At 35.1% G+C, this 24,170-nt stretch overlaps 1 protein-coding gene across 1 annotated transcript in view; it reads left to right on the top strand.

Annotated features, from left to right (window-relative positions):
- Positions 1-24,170, top strand: part of IPO9 (importin 9) — a 39,030-nt gene that overhangs the window by 4,011 nt on the left and 10,849 nt on the right. The window contains exons 3-20 of the mRNA XM_015815586.1: positions 2,652-2,738; positions 2,963-3,164; positions 4,564-4,652; positions 6,199-6,285; positions 7,967-8,090; positions 9,855-9,951; positions 10,956-11,014; positions 11,386-11,537; positions 15,367-15,465; positions 16,187-16,293; positions 18,403-18,542; positions 19,198-19,357; positions 19,540-19,766; positions 20,344-20,492; positions 21,285-21,413; positions 22,252-22,527; positions 22,730-22,896; positions 23,560-23,693. Of these exons, the coding sequence (XP_015671072.1) occupies positions 2,652-2,738; positions 2,963-3,164; positions 4,564-4,652; positions 6,199-6,285; positions 7,967-8,090; positions 9,855-9,951; positions 10,956-11,014; positions 11,386-11,537; positions 15,367-15,465; positions 16,187-16,293; positions 18,403-18,542; positions 19,198-19,357; positions 19,540-19,766; positions 20,344-20,492; positions 21,285-21,413; positions 22,252-22,527; positions 22,730-22,896; positions 23,560-23,693 (2,485 nt within the window). The remainder of the gene's footprint in view (positions 1-2,651; positions 2,739-2,962; positions 3,165-4,563; positions 4,653-6,198; positions 6,286-7,966; positions 8,091-9,854; positions 9,952-10,955; positions 11,015-11,385; positions 11,538-15,366; positions 15,466-16,186; positions 16,294-18,402; positions 18,543-19,197; positions 19,358-19,539; positions 19,767-20,343; positions 20,493-21,284; positions 21,414-22,251; positions 22,528-22,729; positions 22,897-23,559; positions 23,694-24,170) is intronic.

The raw sequence follows: 24,170 nt of genomic DNA, 5'->3' as shown, positions 1-24,170 counted from the left end.
GCCAGTTTTTGGGCACTTGGTCTCTAAAAGGTTCGCCATCACTGCTCTAGCCCAACATCTGTCTATCAGCTATCTGATTAATATGGCCACTCATCTCATGTGATTCGGGTATCAGCTAAAATTAAAGCAACAGTTAACCCTCTAAATGGCAATGCCAAAGATAAAAGAAAAATAACTCATACAAAGAGTCCTGCCAACAGAGCTTACCTAATCTCCTGGGTCAAATGCTTTATGGAAAGTTAACAGGGCCATCTGGATTTCTGGAGGTTCCACAAGGCAAATGCTGTCACAACGAAGGCACAACTCCTAAGTCCAACATAATGGCACTGTTGATGGAAGAGACCTGGAGCCTTCCCTACTAAATCTGGTGGGGTGAGCAGAAACAATGAGAGATAGCCAATCCCCAAAAATAGTCTGGCCCAGAATATGCTGGCATTGCTCAGGAGTCAGTTTCCAGAAAGCTTTGTTTTGTTGTTGTTGCAAAGTCATGTCCAACCCATCGCGACCCCATGGACAACGTTCCTCCAGGCCTTCCTGTCCTCTACCATCTTCTGGAGTCCATTTAAGCTCACGCCTACTGCTTCAGTGATTCCATCCAGCCATCTCATTCTCTGTCGTCCCCTTCTTCTGTTGCCCTCAATCTTTCCCAGCATTAGGCTCTTCTCCAGTGAGTCCTTCCTTCTCATTAGGTGGCCAAAGTACTTGAGTTTCAACTTCAGGATCTGGCCTTCTAAAGAGCAGTCAGGGTTGATCTCCTCTAGGACTGACCAGTTCGATCACCTTGCAGTCCAGGGGACTCGCAGGAGTCTTCTCCAGCACCATAGTTCAAAGGCCTCAATTCTTTTGCGCTCAGCCTTTCTTATGGTCCAACTTTCACAGCCATACATTGCAACTGGGAAAATCATGGCCTTGACTATACATACTTTTGTTGGCAGGGTGATGTCTCTGCTTTTTTAGTATGCTGTCTAGATTTGCCATAGCTTTCCTCCCCAGGAGCAAGCGTCTTTTAATTTCTTGGCTGCAGTCCCCATCTGTGGTGATCTTGGAGCCCAGGAAGATAAAATCTGTCACTACCTCCATTTCTTCCCCATCTATTTGCCAGGAATTGAGAGGGCTGGATGCCATGATCTTGGTTTCCTTAATGTTGAGTTTCAAGCCAACTTTTGCACTCTCCTTCTTCACCCGCATCAAGAGGCTCTTTAGTTCCTCTTCACTTTCTGCCATTAGAGTGGTATCATCTGCATATCTTAGGTTGTTGATATTTCTCCCGGCAATCTTAATTCCAACTTTTGATTCATCTAGCCCTGCCTTTCTCATGATGTGCTCTGTATATAAGTTAAATAGGCAGGGCATGTCTTAGGTCGGAACGGCCTGAGGAAAGGGTTAAAACTTGGTTAGTCACCAAGGTACAGGTCAAGAGTGACAACGAAGAACTGGGCGTATATCCAAAGAGTTCTCTGTTTATTCTACCAGACCATGAGGGTAGAGAAATTCTTGAACGGTGTTAAACAATACTAGGTGTGTTAGTTTCCGAAATCGTATCAGTTACTTGCAGAAGTAGATTTTTTTTGTAACTTCCTAGCTTTCTCCATGATCCAGTGTATGTTGGCAATTTGATCTCTAGTTCCTCTGCCTCTTCGAAATCCTGCCTATACTTCTGGAAGTTCTCGATCCACATACTGCTGGAGTCTAGCTTGTAGGATTTTAAGCATAACTTTACTTGCATGTGAAATGAGTGCAATGGTGCGATAGTTTGAACATTCTTTGGCACTGCCTTTCTTTGGAATTGGAATGTAAACTGACCTTTTCCAATCCTGTGGCCACTGTTGAGTTTTCCAAATTTGCTGGCAAATTGAGTGTACCACTTTTACTGCATCGTCTTTTAAGATTTTGAATAACTCAGCTGGAATACTGTCACCTCCATTAGCTTTGTTGTTGCTCAGCTTTCCTAAGGCCCATTTCACTTCACATTCTAGGATGTCTGGCTCAAGGTCAGTGACCACCCCATTGTGGTTATCAGGGATGCTAAGCTCGTTCTTGTATAGTTCTTCTGTTTAATTTTGCCACCTCTTCTTAATCTCTTCTGCCTCTGTTAGGCCCCTGCCATTTTGGTCCTTTATCATGCTTAGTTTAACTCACAGTTATGTGTCATACTTAAGACTTTCTTGAATTAGAATTGGCAGACCAGATTGACTACATTAGTTCACATTTAAATGGTTAAAGTAAAATTAAATAGGGTTACAATAAAAAAAATCTTAATGTCAAGTTAGTCATATTAAAATACAGATTGAGACAATAGACAATTGTTATCAATAGAGCTCAAGGATAGGAATATTCTTTCATTTAAACTATGTAAAAGAATTAAAAAACATAATTTTAAATTAGCATTAAATAAAATATTGTATCTGTTTGTAAAAGTTTTCTTGTCTCTGTCAGCTTCAAGTTATATCTTGCTTCATGATATAATGTAATGCAGTCTCCTGGGCAGGTATAATTTGTTAAATAATGACTAATATTTACTTTAGAGCCTAAAAAGCAGCAATCCTCTGTAACTAAAACCAGTCATGTCTGTTCTTTGAATTTTTGAAGAAATGAAAGATCATATGAAATAATAAATCTGGGAATCTTAATTCTGTTTTTTTTATTCATAGCTAGCATCTGTGATTTTGAAACAATACGTGGAAACTCACTGGTGTTCCCAATCAGAGAAGTTTAGACCTCCTGAAACTACAGAAAGGGTAATGCCTGTTTTTAAAAATTCTATTATACAATACCCAAGTGTAGAAGAAGAAAGAAAACTGTATTTCCTTTTTATGCAAGTTAAAATCAGAGAGCAATGTTTCCTTAGGACACCTTTTTCCAGGTATTTAATAATCTTTGATTAGTAATGAGATGGCACCTGTAGATATTGCTGTTCTGTGCAGACATTGTTTCTAAGTTCATCTCTTTTTTTCCTCCATAGGCAAAAGCTGCCATTAGGGAACTGCTCCCCAATGGATTGAGGGAATCAATTAGCAAAGTTCGTTCAAGCGTTGCTTATGCAGTTTCAGCAATAGCACATTGGGACTGGCCTGAAGCTTGGCCTGAACTTTTTAATCTCTTGATGGAAATGCTGGTCAGTGGGGATCTAAATGCAGTGCATGGAGCTATGCGGGTGCTTACAGGTATTTGTGTCTTATATGCTATTAACTGGATAATTCTACTACCTTGACTTGGCTTTTTGCTTTGATTTTTAAGATAGAAAATACTTTCTATTTTGATGTACTTGTAGTAAAAGTACACAGTACAGTGTTTTTAATATAAACAAGGATTTTTGACTCTCTAGCCTTTTATGAAAGTTGTGTAGTATTGGGGTATAATAATCAACAAAATATGTCATTCCATTAAATCATTAGGAAATATTATTTTCCTTAATAGACAGTCACTAATTCATCTGGCATTGGATATCCAGTGTGACATGATCTTTATTTCTATAAGTACTGACATTGAAACGAAAGGAAAATGGCACTAGAACTCTAGAAAACTCTGCCTCTGTTGGATCACGTTGTGTCATTTTTATCTCAGGGATGGGAAACATTCAAATGATTACAACACAATTTGGTCAAAGTACTGTATTTCTTTTTTTTTTTTCAGATTTAAAAGGTTGGAAGTGGTATGGAATGCAATTTGTGTGTGTATATGTGTTTGTGTGTTAAGGATGGGGATGGAAGCAATTTACTGTACTTTCAGAGGTTTCCTGATCATATTCCCACCCTTAAACTCTTAAAAATAGTGATTTGGAGCAAGTTGTAGAGGTTAGGTGGGAATGAAAAGCCTCCTATTTTTCCTTCATTCAGGAAGGAAGAAACAAAAAAAACCCCATCTGCCTTTGAAATTTAACTAGATTTTATCAATGTGTTAATGGGCTGTATGAAGCTTGTATGTTAGAGATTGCTAACCCATGATATATCTGTTCAAAAAATGATTTTCTTAAACAATGTCTCAGATTATATTAATTGAAGTTATACATGTTAAAAATTGTATCTAAGAATCCAGGATGAATGATAACTACTGATGATAGTGGTTCTTAGACTGCAGTTCTTAGACCTCAGAATGTTCATATCAAATATAATAGTCTGTGTAAATCTATTTTACGTTAACCAGGAAGCTGATGACTATAAGAGAATAGTTTCAACATTCCTTTGTGTAACAGAATCAATACATAATATTAAATTATGGATATATGTCTGGTTCTCATGAGGCAGATAATGAATCAGTTCAGTTAGAACTCTTTAGCTTGGCCATATGATTTTCATTGTGTAAAAAATGTATACATGTATGAAGATAGATTTGAACCCATCTATAATTTCAAATAATGGAGCCTAGAAATACAGTAAATTTGTTATTTAGAAGAGCTAGATTATAAGTAATTACAAAGGAAAGTTTTATTCTTTGCCTGCCCATTTGGGCATAAATGTACTATTAAAATAGATAAACAGCATAGAAATAGGGTGTATTCCTTGAAAATATGTCCGGGAAACCATAATTTAGCTATGTTATGTGTATATGTATAATATCTTGTAGAGTTCACTCGAGAGGTAACAGACACACAGATGCCCCTTGTTGCTCCAGTTATTCTTCCAGAGATGTACAAGATTTTTACAATGGCTGAGGTATGGATGAAAATTGTTTTCTTCTATGTCATAGGAATAACATAAAATATTAACATGTCTACATTTACTGTAATTTTAGTGATACGTCCTTTGAGAGTTCTTCTTGTCCTCTTCAGATCCAAAAACAGAATACCTCCAGTAAACATGGAAGGAAAAGGGCTGTGGGTACACATTATTGATCAGACTTCACTAACCATTCCAACAAACATTTGTTGATACTGTTCTGAGGATGATACAGTTTAATCCAACTTATACTGTAAAAAAGAAGAAATACATGGATTATTGAAACAAGTTTTCCTTCTGTTTCTAACAAGGAAATGGGTTGATAGAGGCCTTTGTGCTAAGGTCCAAGCAGTAGGAAGTCTATATGTGCATAGACTATGATCAAATCCAGTGGGTTCAGCTACTTTTGATCTTGGGTAAATATGCTTGGGATACAGGTAGTCCTCAACTTGTGACCACAATTAAATCCAAAATTTCTGTTGCTAAGCGAGACATTTATTAAGTGAGTTTTGCCCCATGTTATGACCTTTCTTGCCCTGTTTGTTAAGTGAATCACTGCAGTTGTTACGTTAGTAATACAGATGTTAAGTGACCCTGACTTCCCCATTGACTTTGTTTGTCAGAAGGTCACAAAAGGGGATCACATGACCCTGGAACACTGCAACCATCATAAATAGGAGTCAGTTGCCAAGCATCTGAATTTTGATCACGTGACCATGACCATGCTTTAGTGGTCATAAATGTGAAAAATGGTCATAAGTCAGTTTGAATGGTCACTAAATGAACTGTTGTAAGTTGAGGACTGCTTGTATTTCACTTTGTTCTTATTCTCCATGTATAAATGGTGATTGGAGAGCATCACTATCCATGGAGACTCTACTGATTAGGGTTAGGAGGATTTTCTTGAATACTCATTCACATGAGGAATTTTCATGGATATCCTAATTAGGGTTTTGAGAGAAAATCTCTCAGAACTTTAAAGCACACAGTAGAATCCACCTGCCTTTGGCATAAATCATTTAGTAGATCCCTTTCTTTTGTGTGGGGAAAAAAGCTGCAGGAACCAAAAGCTGCAATAAAATGTATTTTCTGTCATCCTAGAATGATAGAAGAAGATCTTAAGTTATAGGATAACATATATATGATATATGTTGTATGATGCATAAGACTAATTTGCCACAGAAAGCCATAAATGTTTTCTTTTTTGTAAAAACAGGATACCAATTCTTCTGAAATAATTTAACATCTCTGATTAACTTAATAAATCAAATCTTTTTGGCTGAGGGTGTTATATCATTTGGTGGTCTTTATGAAAATAAAAAGTTATATTTAAATAATTATCTTCTAACGAAATTATTTAGGTTCTGAACAGAAATTTTTTAAAGCAAACTGTTTTTGTTAGAAAACTATTCTGATAGATATTTAAGGGATTACATGGTTGTAAAAGGGAATATTAATTAACAATAAATATTGGGAACACAATTCTTATGATCACCCAGGCTTTTTTACTTTTTTTTCCCACTTGTTACTTTTTTATTCTTAGGTGTATGGTATTCGTACAAGATCACGTGCTGTAGAAATCTTCACCACTTGTGCACAGATGATTTGCAATATGGAAGAGTTGGAAAAGGTAAATTATTAATTTCCTTATATGTAACATTGTGATACCATAAAAACTGGTAACGTGATCAAGAGTGCCGGTAAGTGTTATGATTAAAAAACATTTATATCTTAATCACTAAGTCACTCAGATTCCTCCGTGTTGTATAAATCAGCTTCGGTAAAACATATTTCTGAAACATTCAACCAAAGAAAACTTAAGCTTAGGTACTAGCAGTTTTTATTGTTGTTAAGTGTTATTTCTTTTAATTTACCATTAAGTTTAGTCTAGTGGTTAAGGAACCAGGTTACAAGTCAGGAGACTGTGAGTCTAGTCCCACCTTAGATATGAAAGCCAATCATTGGCAGTCACTCTCTTTTATCTGCTCATCTCACAGGATTGCTGTTGTGGGGAAAATGGGAGGAGGGAGTATTGTGCCTGTTCACTGCCTTGAGTTAATTTATAAAAATAATAAAATATAAAATATATAAAATATAACAATAATAAAAGCGGGACATAACTAAATATACATATAAAACAAACTTCTCAGTTGTAATTTCTAAGATAGGCAACTATATGCTCGGTTTTCATTCTGAAACCTATTTATTAAACTGTTTACAAAATGTATAAACTTTATGATGTAAAACAACATAAAACACAACAATATAAAATTCCAAACAAATCGTTACACTAATGTAAACATGAGATTAAAAGTCTGGGATTACTATTGCCAGATTTACTTGAATACAGTTGCCAGGTATTTTGGCGTGGCTTAAGTGATCTGAACTCTACTTGAAATTCTTGTATTTATTTAATTTATTAGCCACTTGATTCTGATGGAATCTGGATAGAGTACAAAGCTAGAAAAAACCCAAAAATAAAAATAAAAACACGAAGCCAAGAGATAACCCTGACTGAAATAATATTGTAGACAACAAAAATGGGCCCTAAACAAACCATAATACACCAGCTCCAGGTTTGGAATCAAACTCACGTTTTCAAAGCTTTCTGGAACTTTAGGAGAGAGAGTGTAGTCCTTATCTCTGGGGGATACTGTTCCAGAGGGGGACCACAACAGAAATGACACACTTTATCTGTCCCATAAGATTACATGTTTAATAGAGGGCACCCCCTCTGCTGGAATTATGGAGCACGGGCAGATACGATTAGAGACAAGAGGTCCCTCAGATATCTACAATCTCATCTTAGTATCTAGAGATTTCAGGTACTCAGTTTCTTCTAAAAAAACAAGTTCAATAAATGTTTCATTAACAGCTATTTGAGTCAGTGTTCGTTATTTATTTTAATCATGTTTTTCTTTGGACTGATAAGATTTTTGTGCTCTGGGAATTATTTTTGTTTAGTAGCATTTGTTGAATAATGAGAGTATCCAGTTTATGTAGATGTAAGGCTTTTGCGAGAACCATTTCTACTGGTTTCTTAATATTTTATCAGCATAATTCTGATTTCACAGAGCAACTTTCCAAAATCTTGTTTAGTCCCTAATAATTATTAGTTGGAGGCTTTGAGTTTATGTAAGATACTTGAATGTCAAGTAAGGGAAACTTATGGGATTATGTGTGATTTTGAAAATCATAATAATTATATCCAGTTAGATTTTCCTACAGTAGAGGTATAAAAATGGAATTAATAAATATTGAATCTTCCCTTTTTTCATTTTTGAACTAATTATACTTTTTTTTTTTGAAAGGGAGCAGCCAAAGTTCTGATTTTCCCTGTGGTGCAGCAGTTTACTGAAGCCTTTGTTCAGGCCTTGCAAATGCCCGATGGCCCTACATCAGATAGTGGACTTAAAATGGAGGTTTTAAAGGCAAGTACAATATCTGATTGTATATGAGTTTGAGGTTGCCATGAGCAACATAAATAAGGATTTTGCATATTCTTGTCAGTGTAATTTGAGATATAACAGCAACATTGGGTTTTATATAATATGAACAAAGTATAATAGGAATTAATAACACAGAGATACCACTGATTTGAAACAAAACAAATTCACTATAAGAAAAATCAGAGGAAACCCTTTCGTAGCATGAAAATATTTCTTTTGGGATGAAACATGAATATCTTATCATGAAATAATATTACTGGCAAATGAATTAAATAAATCTGGGCACATAGTCTAGGCTAGGTCTTTTCAACCTTTTCACCAATTGTATCACTTTTAGAATATGGCAATATTCAAGTATCACCAATCGCCTAGCAAGGTGTCAAAAACTTGACCCCCCCCCCCCAAAAAAAACCCACGGAAAAAAGTGATAACGTACAGGTACTCCTCACCCTCTTTAATATCCTCTCTTCTCTCATCCCCTTTAATATCATCTCTTCTCTCACCCCCTTTTATATCCTCTTCTCACCCACTTTTATATCCTCTCTTCCCTCACCACTTTTTATATCCACTCTTCCCTCACCCCCTTTAATATTCTCTCTTCCCTCACTCCCTTTAATATCATCTCTTCCCTCACCCCTTTTAATATCCTATCTTCCCTCGCTCCCTTTAATATCATCTCTTCTCTCACCCCTTTTAATATCCTCTCCTATTTCCCCTTCAGCAGGACCCAGGCAATGCCTCTCGCAGCTCCAGCTGAATCTCTGTCTGAAGACTGTGAGGCTGCCTGCCACCTCTAAGGCCACCGAGCTGCGCGCTTTGATCCTGGGCTCTCAGTAGGACCCAGGCAACATGCATTTCCAGTTGACTTTCCCACATCACCTCATCCACTTTTACACTTTTTTTTACTTTTTTTTTACAGTGCTGTTCAACCTGTTGTACGTGTACCACCTGCCAGGTGCCAACATACCACTAGTGGTATGCGTGCCACCAATTGAAAAGCCCTGGTCTAGACCAGGGGTCCCCAACCTTGGCCACTTTAAGACTTGTGGACTTCAACTCCCAGAATTCCTCAGCCAGCCATGCTCTTGTCCAACCCTCTGCTCAGGCTGGTCTAGACTATTGTACAATAAACATAAAAGCATAAGAACAGATCATGTCAATCTAGATGACTCTATATTATAAAAGTCCCCTTGTGTATTAAGAATTGTTAATGCATAAAATTGTTAGAGCTTTTATGGAGACTCTTTTCAGTAAGGTTCTCAAGAATTAATAAACCTAACAACTTAATTGTGCTCAGAGCATCCAGAGCAAACTATATTAGATCAGAATGACAAGTACATGGTAACATCATGATGCAAATCCTGACCTTATGCACTTGCATCCTGATATCTGATGTAAATAAGTAACTTAGGGTATTCATCATTTGCCTTCACCCCAATGTGGTCACTTACTACTTGTAATATAGCATGCCTCTGAATATATGTATCTACATTCATTTATTTAACAGAAGTTGGTTAATTTGTAACACTCTTGATTGGTTTTCAAATTCAAAAGAATTTGCTGTGACCATTCCTGTGTGCTTAGTGTGCTTAGTTTTGCATACATCCAATGGCTACTATATGGCAGAAGACTTTTCTGGAGAAGAAGAAATACAAATATAGTGGTAGAGTGGTGCTTAAAGAAAAATGGTAATATTATATATGGAAGCATGTTATTAAATCTAACACACTGTTTTTCTTCCTCCAGGCAGTGACAGCTTTAGTAAAAAACTACCCAAGACACATGATTTCCTCTATGCAACAGATTCTTCCTATTGTTTGGAATACACTTACAGAAAGTGCAGCCTTATATCCTTTTTGCTTTGGTTTGCAATAAGCATGAATTTCTTTAAAAAGAAATTAGAAGGGGGAGGGGAGAAAAGTTGATAGATACTGATTTACAAAAAAAATATTTCAGCAATATAGTTTAGAAATTATAACCAAGAATTCAAAAGATCTGTTTAAAATATTTTCCCACAGGCTTTCAAATTGTCTCTTCTGTACCAAATGTATCATAGCTGGCTGACTGGCCATACTCAGCGTGTGGTCCTCAATGGAACTTCATCTATATGGAGGGAAGTGTGTAGTGGGGTGCCCCAGGGCTCTGTTCTGGGCCCAGGGCTCTTAGAATATTTTTGAGACAATAACAGCATTTCAATTTGGAAATCCCTTGTGACTTAGTGAATGCTGCTTTTCATGCAAGGCTGCTGTTAGCCTTCCATGTTGATAGATACTAGTAGTTGATAATATCTATAAAAGTTGATAGATACCAAATTTCATAGCCTGGGTCTCATCAGGTGATATTTCATAATGGAAAGAACCTGAAACATACCTCTTCTGCTGTAACTGATGGGACTGAAAGATGTAATCAAGGAGAAGGTTGAGAGGGTTGAGTTGAAGCTGAAGCTGATATTTTTTGATAGCTTAAATGAATACATGCTGTATTTTGCTGGAAAGTAAAATATGATTAGGATGATATTACTACTCTTAGACACTATTGCACTATTGATATATTGAGATCTTTTTAATAATGGTTTGTACATACAATATTTTGCACATTTTCTAATGTTGATAGTCTCATTTTATTTATAATGTAAGGGTGTTTCAGAATGATTTGCTGATAAAAAATAAATACTTAGGAGAGGGCAATTTCCTATTAGTTCAGTTGATATTCTTTTTTATTAAACCTTTTTTAATAAATGAAAGTCTTTGAATTGTTCATTATCTGGTTCTGTTTCATAACAGATAAAATAATTGCATTGCAATCTAATTGTATGGTAGCTATATTTATTTTCCTTAATTTACTCAATTACCTATGTGAGAACAGAAGTAAATTATACAGAAGAAGTGGAAGATCCAGTGGATTCCGATGGTAGGAAAACTCTTTATTAGAGATGTAATGAAAACGAATATTTTACAATATACTCCTTGTAAAGAAAAAACATCAGACTTTAACCAGTGATGCTTTGAGTTGTCATACAGAGAATAAATTGGCTATAGATATTTTGTATGTCAGATGGTCTCTGATATAACAAATTTAGATTGCATTAATAATTTTTCTTCTTACATATATATTTGGATATTTTTTATATTTTAAATGTGAGTAAAACAGCAATGAAAAATTAAAGTTAAGCTATTGGCAATAGTATTATTAAATTTGAATTATGTAAAATATAATTGTCATATACTGAAGTAATAAGTTGAAAGATCTTTAATATTTTTCATATAATTTTTAAAATTTAGGTGAAGTTTTGGGCTTTGAAAACCTAGTTTTCAGCATATTCGAGTTTGTTCATGCTCTATTAGAAAACCACAAGTTTAAAAGCACAGTGAAGAAAGCATTGCCTGAATTGATATATTACATCATTCTCTATATGCAGATAACAGAAGAACAGGTAAGCACATTTTTCATGCTTTATATTGTAGAAAAATGGACGAGAAGTTTATTACTTTTCAGATATTGCTGAAATACAAGGGCAATCTTATTCATCTTGGGCTTGAAGTTGGCATTTAGCACCTTCTGCAGGGACCTCTGCTTTTTACTCATGTAAATGTTTTTCAAACCTCATTTCATATTTTAATATTTGCAAGAAAGTATGAGTGTATACACATAAACTGATGTATCCCAGATCTTGTGTGAGCACAGCATCTCTCTGCTAGTCATTAAAGCATCTCTTCCTTTTTTCAAGTTGTTGCGTCAAAAAACATAGTATCAGTGTTATTTAATAGTCTGAATTAGACAGGTGTAGCATAAGGCAAAATACTGATTTATTCTCTTTAAAAGCTTAAATGAATAATAGATCCAAAATATTTGCCTAAACAGGTTTATTCCTAGATAAATATCTCAGCCACACATTCTGTTTACCATGATAATGAAGATGCTCCACTGTTTTTAGAAGTCATAGTCTTAAGATACTGCCTATATCTTGTTACTAGCTTGCAGCTAATCTGCAACTAAGACAGCAGAAAAATTGACTTGCAGTGTTCTGTTGTGAAAAAAAAAGACACAAAAGCTCCCAAGCAAACAGTCTAGAGTCCATGAAGGAGGAGATTTTAGAGGACACAGTCAAAGTCAGTGGCCTGTTTGGTTTTAATTGACTAGGATAAACTGTTATGGAATCTCTTCTATCACTTGGCACTATGTCTCCATGGCCATTTTGCTGTAGTTTAAGACCTTGTTTGTGCAGTGTCTTCTTTCATTGACTTAGTATCATTGCAGTATTTCTCAGAATATTTTTGAGACAATAACAGCATTTCAATTTGGAAATATTGATCCTTTCAGGATTTAATATTTTAAAGATGATTGTTTGTACTGAACAAGAATAAACCCAAAAGTATTTCAAATTAGTTCCTCTGATCACTGACATAGACCTTTTCATGATTAGATTTTGTCTGACAGGACAATTAACCTCACAGCAGATTGATTGTCTTGTGAAACAGTTCCATAAATGCTGCCATCTGTAGGAAAGGAAGAGTCACTGGATCATCTGCTAGCTAGGCTGTTGTGAACATTATTTAAGGCACATAATGGTACTCAGCGTGTGGTCCTCCGTACTCAGCATGTGATCCTCTGTACTTAGTGTGTGGTCCTCAATGGAACTGCATTGGGAAGGGAAGTGTATAGTGGAGTGCCCCAGGGCTCTGTTCTGGGCCCAGTGCTCTTCAACATCTTCATCATCTTGGATGAGGGGATAGATGGGGAAATTCATCAAATTTGCAGACGACACCTAGCTGGCAGGAATAGCCAACACTCCAGAAGACAGGCTTAAGATACAGGAGGGTCTTGACAGACTTGAACATTGGGCACTCTCTAACAAAATAAAATTCAATGGTGAAAAAAGTAAAGTTCTACATTTAGGCAAAAAAACCCAAATGCACAGATACAGTATAGATGGTACCTTGCTCAATAGTAGTAACTGCGAGAGGGATCTCGGAGTCCTAGTGGACAATCACTTAAATATGAGCCAGCAGCGTGCTGCAGCTGCCAAAAAAGCCAACACAGGCTGCATTAACAGAGGGATAGAATCAAGATCACGTGAAGTGTTAATAGCACTTTACAATGCCTTGGTAAGGCCACACTTGGAATACTGCATCCAGTTTTGGTCACCACGATGTAAAAAAGATGTTGAGACTCTAGAAAGAGTACGGAGAAGAGCAACAAAGATGATTAGGGGACTGGAGGCTAAAACATGTAAGGAACAGTTGCTGGAATTGGGTATGTCTAGAGAAGGATGAGGGGTGACATGATAGCAGTGTTCTAATATCTCAGGGGTTGCCACAAAGAAAAGGGAGTCAAGCCAAAGTACCTGAAGGCAAGACAAGAAGCAACGGATGGAAACTAATCAAGGAGAGAAGCAACCTAGAACTAAGGAGAAACTTCCTGACAGTTAGAACAATTAATCAGTGGAACAACCTGTCTCCAGAAGTTGTGAATGCTCCAACACTGGAAGTTTTTAAGAAGAGACTGGACAACCATTTGTCTGAAATGGTATAGGGTTTCCTGCCTGGGGTTGGACTAGATGACCTCCAAGGTCCCTTCCAACTCTGTTGTTGTTGTTATTATTATATTTTTGGATCCACTGTGCATGCCCTGCTGAGAAGATTGAGGCATGGTATAGCTTGGTTGTTCTGGGTGGAGGTTGAGCCTGTAGGTTTTGAAGTGAATAGGTTCCCTGGGGCTGTGAGTACACCCACCTATCTATCAGATCCGTTCCCTTCTGACACCCTCTCCAAGAGCAATAGGTAGTTGATTCTAAGCAGTGTGAATTCATCCTGGAGTGAGAGGATGGTCCAAATGTTATCCGTGTTTCTTTCTTTTACCCAGGAGATTTTATTAAAATCTAAAGTAAGATAAAATACAAATAGAAACAAAGCTAAGAAAATAAAAAAAAAAAAGAAGTGGAGAAAGGAAGAAGGAAAGAAGTGTGATTTCTGAGTTTTTTCACTGCAAAAAAAGTTACAATTGCAACCTTTTGCTTTACATTTCTAAATGATGTCAAGCCATTTCTATAACTACAAAATCAATCTAGTTGAGAAAACCTAAAATCAGTGTTTCGTTTTTTTCAGTTTGGTATTCCAGAATGGAATAAACCAGACAATTTATAAATTGGAGGAACAACAAATAATACAAATAATAAATAATCACAAGTGGAATACTTACAAAAATGTTTCATAAAACTATCACTATTGTAGTTTTATGTTATAACTCTGGACTCTATTTGGTGTTGTTACAAGGATATCAAATTATATAATCTATGACCAAAAATCAATTTTAAAAATTAAATCAGTGAAGTGCCTGGAAGGTACAAACATTGTTCTGACACACATTTTGTCTTAACAGTTGGTAGCAGCTTTTCCCATAGTGTATGACATTGGGTGAGATTAATGTTTCAGCCAGGGAAAATTGTCCATCCTTGTCCTTACATGGCTATCCAGTGGAGTACATCAATTGTATATCAAGAACTCCAGGAGTGGTGAAAATCATGGCAAAGCAGCTGTGTGAATAAGCCCAAAGTATTAGAGATTTTTAACATGTAATTTATTGTCTTATAGTTAGTGCCACTATTTTGTTATAGCTTCCTTTTTCAACTGAATTTCTTGGGCTCTGTTATGATTATAATCTTCAGAATTAGATGGTACCAATCATGGTGCTGATTAGGAAGTGTGGAAGTTGCATCCATTTGGTAGGCTAGGAAAAGATTGATAGACTATATTCTTTCATCATGTGTCTTTTCTGAAAGGTAGTACTTCATATTTGTTGTAGTTCATAAAATATTTTTCATTCATATGATTAAGGGATAAAACTGGATCCTTCTAATATAAGTACTCCTTGGTTAACAATGGTAAATGGGACTTGAATTTCCATCATTAAGCAGTGCAGCATCATGTAACTATGTTGCTTAGCAACAGCAATCCTGGCAGTCCCTGTTGCCATCATTAACCGAATCCCACCTGGTTGTCAAGCAGAGACATACCCTGATCAAAGCCATGGGGGTGAGCTGTGAAGTGCCCATATTTTGATTTCATGACCACAGGGCATTGCAATAACTGTAACTTCAGGAACCCCATGTAACTACCATTCATTCAGCACTGCTGTAACTTTGAATGATTACAAAAAATGGTCATTAACTGAAGACTACCTACATGTGGCAGTTTAATTATGTGTAGTCTTGAATAAGCAAAGATATTTCTATAAATAATTGAACTGCTATGATTGCTTTTCAGATAAAAGTCTGGACTGCTAATCCGCAACAATTTGTTGAGGATGAAGATGATGATACATTTTCCTATACAGTTAGAATTGCTGCACAGGACTTGCTGCTGGTAAGAGAGAATTTACAATGTTTTGAAAAATATAAACCAAGAATTTATGGGGAATTTATGGTTCTTCAGATATTGAAATATGTTTCACTGTCCTTGACCAAGGACAGTGATGGCCTGTGCCGATAGAAGTTGGAACCAGTAATAAGTGAAGAACTATCGAGGTTTTTTTGATCTACACAATAGTGGCAAATGGGAGATGTTTTAATAAGTAATATATTGTATGCCACTATTACATACTTGATTCTTAATGCTTGCTGCCTGAGAATGTGTGACTTGTATGCTGTTTTATAAGAGCTACTCTGCTCTCAGGTTTTAAGTTGAAAGTAGAATGAAGCAATTAATGGATAGTTTAAAAGACATAAATGTTATGAAAGACAGAAAGCCTGCTTAATAATAGAACTATGTTTATTTAGAATTTGTTCCTCACTGTTTTGAAAATAAGATACACAGGAATAGTATTAGATTGCTTTCAAACTCTTCTGCTGTTTGATATGTTGAGCTCCATTCTATTCCCATTCTTGGCATCACTATATTTCATGTGAATATCTAAAATATTTCAAAATGCTAGAAAAAGGACAATTTTGTTAGTATCTTTTCTTGACTAGATTGTTTTGAAGCTATTCGCTATAACTGCTAACTTCATTATCAACAAAGAATAGTGATATGAAGGTTCCCTTTACCTTTTCTAGAAAATGTGAGCTATTGTCATACTTCTGTATAGGCGGTGGCAGCTGATTTCCAGAATGAAAGTGCAACAGCTTTGGCTGCTGCAGCTACAAGACACTTGCAGGAAGCAGAGCAAGCCAAAAACACTGGTGCTGAACATTGGTAAGAAAGCAGTTTCTACAGCTGACAGTATCAGAATATTTAATCCATAATGAAAACAAACTAGTACTATATGACCTTATAATCAAGTTAGAAATGAAAAATCTAGAATTAGCGTAGCTGCCATCTTGTTGACCATTATAAGTGATTCTGAGACATTAATAAATAAGCTATTTGTTTGTAAGGCAGAATAAATGCTAGTTTTCTAGGCACTATTTGCTTAAATTACAGGAAAGTAAAAATCACCTGATTTATTATCATTTTTCATATTCCTCAGAAGCTAACTTTTCTTCCATAGAAGAAGGGCATTGGTGATAGGAGATTGTATAAATGCTGCTGGAGGATAGTGATAATGTTGGTGATACAAGATTCTGGACCGGGACGCTTTGCGCACAGTCACTCAAGCTCTCGTCACCTCCCGCCTGGACTACTGTAATGCTCTCTACATGGGGCTCCCTTTGAGGAGCACCCGGAGACTTCAACTGGTCCAGAATGCGGCCGCGCGGGCGGTGATGGGAGGGACTCGTCGCTCCCATGTAACACCGCTCTTGCGCGAGCTGCACTGGCTNAGGGTGGATTTTAGTTAGGGATGATTTTAATATAATTTTAATTATTACACAGCTACTAATATTTGGCTTTTAATTTGGTTTTAGAGGGGTTTTTATTCTGGTATTTTATTGTTATTTGTTTTAATATGCTGTGCACCGCCCTGAGTCCTCCGGGAGAAGGGCGGTATATAAATTAAATTAATAAATAATAAATAAATAAATAAATAAATACTCAGCTCTGATATTTGTTTAACAAAATAATTATACGGGTTTTGTTACATAACAGTCAGCAAAAAATGCAATTATAAATAAGGTTGGTCATTGATTAACTTCCAGTTTGCAACCTGTTTTGATAATGGCTAAATGCTGTCAGTTTCTATGAAATCAAGATATTTTTTTTGCTTTGTTTTTCCTACAAAATAGTGAATTCTATAAGCAGTGGCTGTTGTGATATCCACTTACTGATTCGCTCTGCAGGAGTAACAGAAACATAAATCTATGCTGATAGATCTCATTTAGTTAAAGACTTATATTCTCAATTGTCTACCCTCTCCCTTAGTTCTCTTAGTCATGTGCTAGATTTGAAAGCATGCATATCAGAACAGAAAAATGGGATTTAAGATGAAAATGGAAATGAACCTTTATGATCATCATAATGATCCACACCATATGGTAGAAGCCACCAAATCTATGGTATATCTGTTATATTTACTGTTCCTAAAATAATCACAGGATATGATACCGTATGTATATACATTATATAAGATATAGAACATGTAAAGCTTGACCAAGGGTCAGTACTTGTCCTATTGCCACAGATAATAAATGGTGTTTCCCTGGTTCAGTGCCATTGAGAATAACTCCAAAGAATATTATACATTAGTTTCTTTAAATAAGAAGTTACTTTCAATAAATATTTTTGTTTCAAATTTCTATACATAAATATTCTAGCTGTATTCCAGTATTGATCAGATAAGCCAAAATACTTTTAAATCTTAAGCATTTTATAGTGGCTACCAACTTGGCTGGTTTCAGAAAAGAGTTGGACTAATTCAGGGAAGTTATGGGGTCAATGGATATTAGTCTTGATAGAAGTTTGATTGCCTTCTGCTGGGTAACTAGTGTCTTCTTTATGCAGTTGGCTGGTCAATATGACTAGATGAGCCAGGGATCCAATTCAGTATGACACTGCTTATATTTTTATTCCTTGTTAATTTAATTAAAGTTGCTACTAGAGAAGATTACCACTGATACATTAAGATAAATAGTAAAACCAATTCATATGAAAATAGTATTTATATTAATCCAATATACAAATTACCTGTTATAATACAGAGTTAAGTTACCCTTACTAAACTACATCTCTAACAAACCATATCTCAAATATCCATCAGAATTGTTAAATAATATAATGAGCTAAATAATATAATGAGTTGTACAACCACAGTATTATTTGTATTATGTATGGTAACCCAACTACTATTTTCTTAGTTTCCTTCTGCTTTTTTAGTTATCAAGTTAGAAAATTTAATATTAGAAAATTTAAGTTATTTATTCCTTGCAGGTGGAAGATACATGAAGCTTGCATGCTGGCTCTAGGCTCCGTCAAGTCTCTTATCACAGACTGTGTAAAAAATGGAAGGATACATTTTGATATGCATGGATTTCTAACCAATGTTCTTCTTGCGGATCTCAACCTGTCAGGTACTTATGGTTGCCTAAAAATAATAAAAAAGAAATTCAAAAATCTTTTCAAAGTAATGTATAGATTTTGGATAAATTTTATGCGAATGCTTGTGGTTATGGACAAAATATTTGGCATTTAGTAGGTGTGAGTACTTTTATTTATAAACATGATAAGATTAATTCAGAAACATTCTTCCAAACATAAAATCAGATTTACAATTATTTAATAAAAATTTCAAAGCAGAAAAGGAAGTCATTTCAACTCTGGTCTGCAAATAGAAGCTTGTTTCATTCAAAGCCCTGGGAACATTACAAATGTCTTCCCTTTGTCAACAATCAAAAAGTAAAGAATACAAACACATTCTTGGTAACACAATGGTATCTTGTCCTTTCTGTTATATCCATAGAATAAAAATGATCAGGTACATTCATTAATTTGCTTCAAGCTGCACTTGGAGAATTAAAGAAGTAAGCTGTATTACAATGTAAATCAGGTTTGCACACTTCATACCACTAGGCTACAATACCTACCACGTTTATGGGTAAAAAGATAACTTCTTTTTTACTGTCTCCAAGTATGTAAACTGTCTCACTAATAGGGCCTGTTATTGAATGATAGTTTGAGAGAGGACTACAATGGCAATAACATTATAGTTTTTTCCTTATACTGTAGTTTCGCCTTTCCTTCTTGGTCGTGCTCTTTGGGCAGCCAGTCGGTTCACAGTTGCAATGTCTCCAGAGCTCATCCAGCAATTTCTACAAGCAACAGTCAGTGGCCTTCATGAAACACAACCTCCTTCTGTACGAATTTCTGCAGTAAGAGCTATATGGGGGTATGTAGCTCAAGACCTGTATTAGTTGATCAGTAGCATAATACCATAATTTAATTTTGAGAATGTATAAGACTTAGAATGGTGGAGACATTGAATGTATGATTGTGAGAAATGTGCTGTGTTACAGTCTTATTGACAATTATAATGTTATAATTTTTCTTCTTAAAATATTTTTTTCCTAGCTACTGTGACCAACTGAAGATTTCTGAAAGCACCCATGTCCTACAGCCTTTTCTTCCTAGTATCCTTGATGGATTAATCCATTTGGCAGCTCAGTTTAGTTCAGAGGTTCTCAATCTTGTGATGGAAACTCTTTGCATTGTCTGCACAGTAGATCCAGCTTTTACAGCAAGTGTGGAGAACAAGATTTGTCCCTTCACCATTGCAATATTTCTGAAATATAGTAATGGTATGTGCTCAGACGTGCTCTTGATTATGATTACAGATGATTATATTTGAAGAACACTGCTGATTTCAAATATTTTTAAAGAAAGAAATTGGATTAGACAGGTGTTTGGTTTTTTCCAGTATTTTATTAAAAGGCCATAAGGATATCTGTCTTGGTTAAAAAAAAAAGCTTATCAGAAACATTATAAAGTTGATTTATAGAAAATAGCTGCTTTTCGTTATGCTTGTTTCGTACTGTGACAGGTAGCATTTTAGCACTCAGAAAACTGCTCAAACGGTGAGCAGATCCAGTTTCAGAACACCCATTTATTAGAAGGAAAACTGATAAACTGCTCATTTCTTGATGCCCAGGATGCCCTCTAATTTTTATCTTTGCATTTTTTCTGAATACCATTTGAACAAAACAGTTGGCTGAAACCACCCAGCAGTGTAATATTCTAAGAACACATATGAGTTGTGTGTTGGCCAGAATACTTGTTAGTAGACAGGATGATGCTAGAGACTACTTTTTCTTAGTATAACATGATGATTTTACTGAGCTATTTCTTCTTAGTAATTGAGATTATTTCTTTATTTAGATCCAGTTGTTGCTTCTCTTGCCCAGGATATTTTTAAGGAACTAGCACAAATAGAAGCCTGTCAGGATGCAATGCAGATGAGATTAATTCCAACTCTTGTCAGTATCATGCAAGCTCCTGTTGATAAAATTCCAGCAGGGCTTTGTGCAGTAAGTATACAGACATTTTTCTCAAAATATAAAAACATTTATATAGCCTGATTACTGATTTAAAAAAAAGAAATATTTGTTCTTAAATTCCTAATGAAAAATACATTAAAGCTGAGATCCTCCACAAGGCCAAACAATATAAGTATTAAACAGGCTTATATATTCCAGAAGTCTAAAAATGAAATTCTAATTAAAGCAATTAATATAATATAGTATAATGCTTAAATTAATGGCAAAAAAGACAATCAAGTAATAATTTGGCATTCCATAGTTACAATTAGCAGTTTACAGGCTAACATAGTTTTAAGTAATTGCTTGGAAACTTAATATATTAATTTAAATAAAAGAAAGATGACAAGTGAAGTCAAAGTAAAGGAACAAAAGTGTAGAAGATTAAAAAAGTTATTCAGTTTAATGAAATTTCCAGATTTTAGCTGTAGATGTGGAAAGCAGAAAAAAAAATATTCAGTTACTTAAAATATTTATATAGCCACCTGTTTTATAACAACTCTGGGCAGCTCCCAAAATAAAAATAGAGACTCAGTATTGAGGCAAGTGAGCAAGACATTCAGAGAAAAGCTGAAAACAATATGAATCTTCTTACCAACCAAATAGTAGGAGGGTGGTAGAAGTGTCATCTTGAACAAGTTGCTTCTAAGTTTTAGAAAACAAAATGATACTTGCTCATTAGTTTAAATTACTGTTGAATAAACTAATTGTACTATTGTACCATATCATCTCCTCCCCTCACCAGCTCCTTAGTTCCCACCTCTGATTTCTTTTCTTTTTCAGACTTCAATAGATATATTAACAACTGTTGTAAGAAATACTAAACCACCCCTTTCGGATCTCTTAATCTTTCAAGCTTTTCCTGCTGTGGCTCAGTGTAGCCTGCACACAGATGACAATGCTACCATGCAGGTAATGTTTTGTGGGTGGCTGCCTGTTCAGTCATTTGTATAAAGCTTTTGTATTTAGACCAACTGGATTCATACTGAATAACATGCAAGGATTAATTGACTGCAAATGGCAATTGATTCCATTAATGAAATTTAAATGGCCTTTTAATTTTTATTATTATATTATTTAGACATGAAGCAAACTTCCACAACTGAAATTTAGTTTTCTCTAATTTTTGCTAATAGCAAAAAAATAAATAAAAAAATATTAGCATAGGCATCTATACAATGGGACTGACAAAAAAGGCAATGAGCATTGAAGCAGCACAGCACAAGCCCCAGCCTATTGTACTTGAATCTTGATGTTGGATGCAAATATGTAAATTATAGAGTGCACTATCATGTCTTGATGTAGTCTTCATTATTTCTCATTCTTACAACACTTAGGAATGTTACCAAATTTTACCTGTTTTGCTCTTCCTTTTTTGGTAATTGGTTTGCTACGGTATCTGCCTGACTAGATATAAGAAAGCAGAAAATTAAAGGTTGATATATGGCTGAGAAATGCTGTTTGTAGACAGGCTATTTAATTTCAGATAGTTGATATACTTTGAACAAGATTACTTTCACTAATATTTCAGCGAGGAAAAATAATTCTTGTTCAAGCAAAAAAAAAGGTTGATAAAATGTGTTTGCTTAAATGTAACAAGCATTCTGAAAAACATCAATTCTGGCTTTATTTTTTTTTCCCCTTTGATCACCAGTTACTATTTCATCCTTTGGGGTAAGAAGATGTTTTGTTATAACATCTGAATTCTTTCTAGAATGAAATATGTGCTTTATTATTATTGTTTATTCAGAATGGTGGCGAGTGTTTACGTGCATACATCTCAGTTGCTCTGGAACAAATTGCACAGTGGCATGATGAGCAAGGCCACAATGGACTATGGTATGTGATGCAGGTGGTGAGTCAACTTCTGGATCCACGCACCTCAGAATTCACAGCTGCCTTCGTAGGCAGGCTAGTTTCTACATTAATTTCCAAAGTTGGGAGCGAATTGGGAGAAAATCTGGATCAGATTCTCAGAGCAATTCTTAGTAAAATGCAGCAAGCAGAAACACTCACTGTAATGCAGGTAAAGACGTTGTAAAGTAGATGAAACCTAATTATTGGAATATTTATTTAATGATAATTATCAGAATAATTGTATGCACGTGCTATATATATAAAATTGATATGATATAGATATTTTATTCATGAGATTATTTCTTGGAAATTATCCAAAAATAAGAAAATAGATTGAATTTATAATTATCTACTTTTAATTCCTTTTGCAGTCTTTGATCATGGTATTTGCTCATCTAGTTCATTCTCAGCTGGAACCACTACTAGAATTTCTTTGTAGTTTACCTGGACCAACAGGCAAGCCTGCTTTGGAATTTGTAATGTCAGAATGGATGAGTCGACAACATTTGTTCTATGGACAGTATGAAGGGAAAGTCAGGTAAGGTTTTCTGTCATTGCAATGTATATTTCTATAGATTGGAGCAAGTATATAATTGTTTTTTAAAGAATGTAAGAAGTGTAAGAAGCAATGCATTTTATCTTAATTTTATTATAATGAACTGTTTAAGGCAAATTGATTTTATATGTAACATAAAGTCCTTTATATACGGTACAAGGATTTGTACCTTGTTTACAACACAAACATCTCTTATATAAAGGAATGGGAATATACCCATTAACAGTTGTAGAGGGCTGGATTTTGATAAGCATTTTGCCTACCCATTCGAAAAGAAAGTAGAAGTGTTGTCTTGTGCTGGCTAGTAAACTTGGTAGTAGGGATTTCAAATTGGGTGGAAAGGAAGAAACACTCGGGGTTATGGAAAAGCATATTTGACAGAAAAGCCGAAAGATACCCAGAGAACAACACACATACGGTCATATAGACAAAGTCTTGCCTAACTGCAGTAAAATGCAGTAAAATAAATTATCATGTGATTATTAAAATATTTATATAGGCTTTCATGACATAAGTCCTATTAAATATTTGATTATACATCCAAATAAAATTAAAATGTGGCAAGTCTTCTCTTACGCTTTTACATATATGTCTTGTAGATAGGATGGTTCTAAGAATGAAATATATTATTTTTAAAAATTTCAGTTCTGTAGCTCTATGTAAGTTACTCCAGTATGGTATCAATACAGATGACAAGCGCCTCCAAGATATCAGGGTAAAAGGGGAAGAAATATTTAATATGGAAGAAGGCATACGTACACGATCAAAAGCAGCCAAAAGTGAGTATTTGTATTGAATCAACAGGATGTTTCCTTAAAAGTAATTTTAAACTTATGTCACCTTTATTAAACAATTAGCATCAGGTCCACTTTGTAACTGGTACCAAAAATTATTATTATTTTTTTTTTTAATAATTTTTTTTTATTTATAATACAATTAAAACAAAAATGGACATACGTGGCATTCCAGGGTAAATATTCCTAACAATTTGTTTCTCGTGATACAAAAACTTAATACATCATCCTTAACCTCTATATACACCTCATTCTTCTACATAATACAATTATATATACAATTATGTGTATGCTTCAATCCTATCGTTAGCTTAAGATCCGAGCAGTTCTCCTTGATTCATACCAGCGATAGAATTTGTCCCAGATTTCGAAATATTCCAGTTCTGTCTTATCTTTCATAGCCATTGTAAGCCTGTCCATCTCTGCACATGATAAAATTTTATACAGGATTTCTTCTTCCGT

This window comes from Protobothrops mucrosquamatus, unplaced genomic scaffold, assembly GCF_001527695.2.
Source record: "Protobothrops mucrosquamatus isolate PMUCROS unplaced genomic scaffold, P.Mucros_1.0 scaffold351, whole genome shotgun sequence".
In the NCBI taxonomy this organism is placed as follows: Eukaryota; Metazoa; Chordata; class Lepidosauria; order Squamata; family Viperidae; genus Protobothrops; species Protobothrops mucrosquamatus.
Note: the sequence above shows the minus strand (reverse complement) of the source record. Positions and strands in the feature narration are given on the sequence as shown.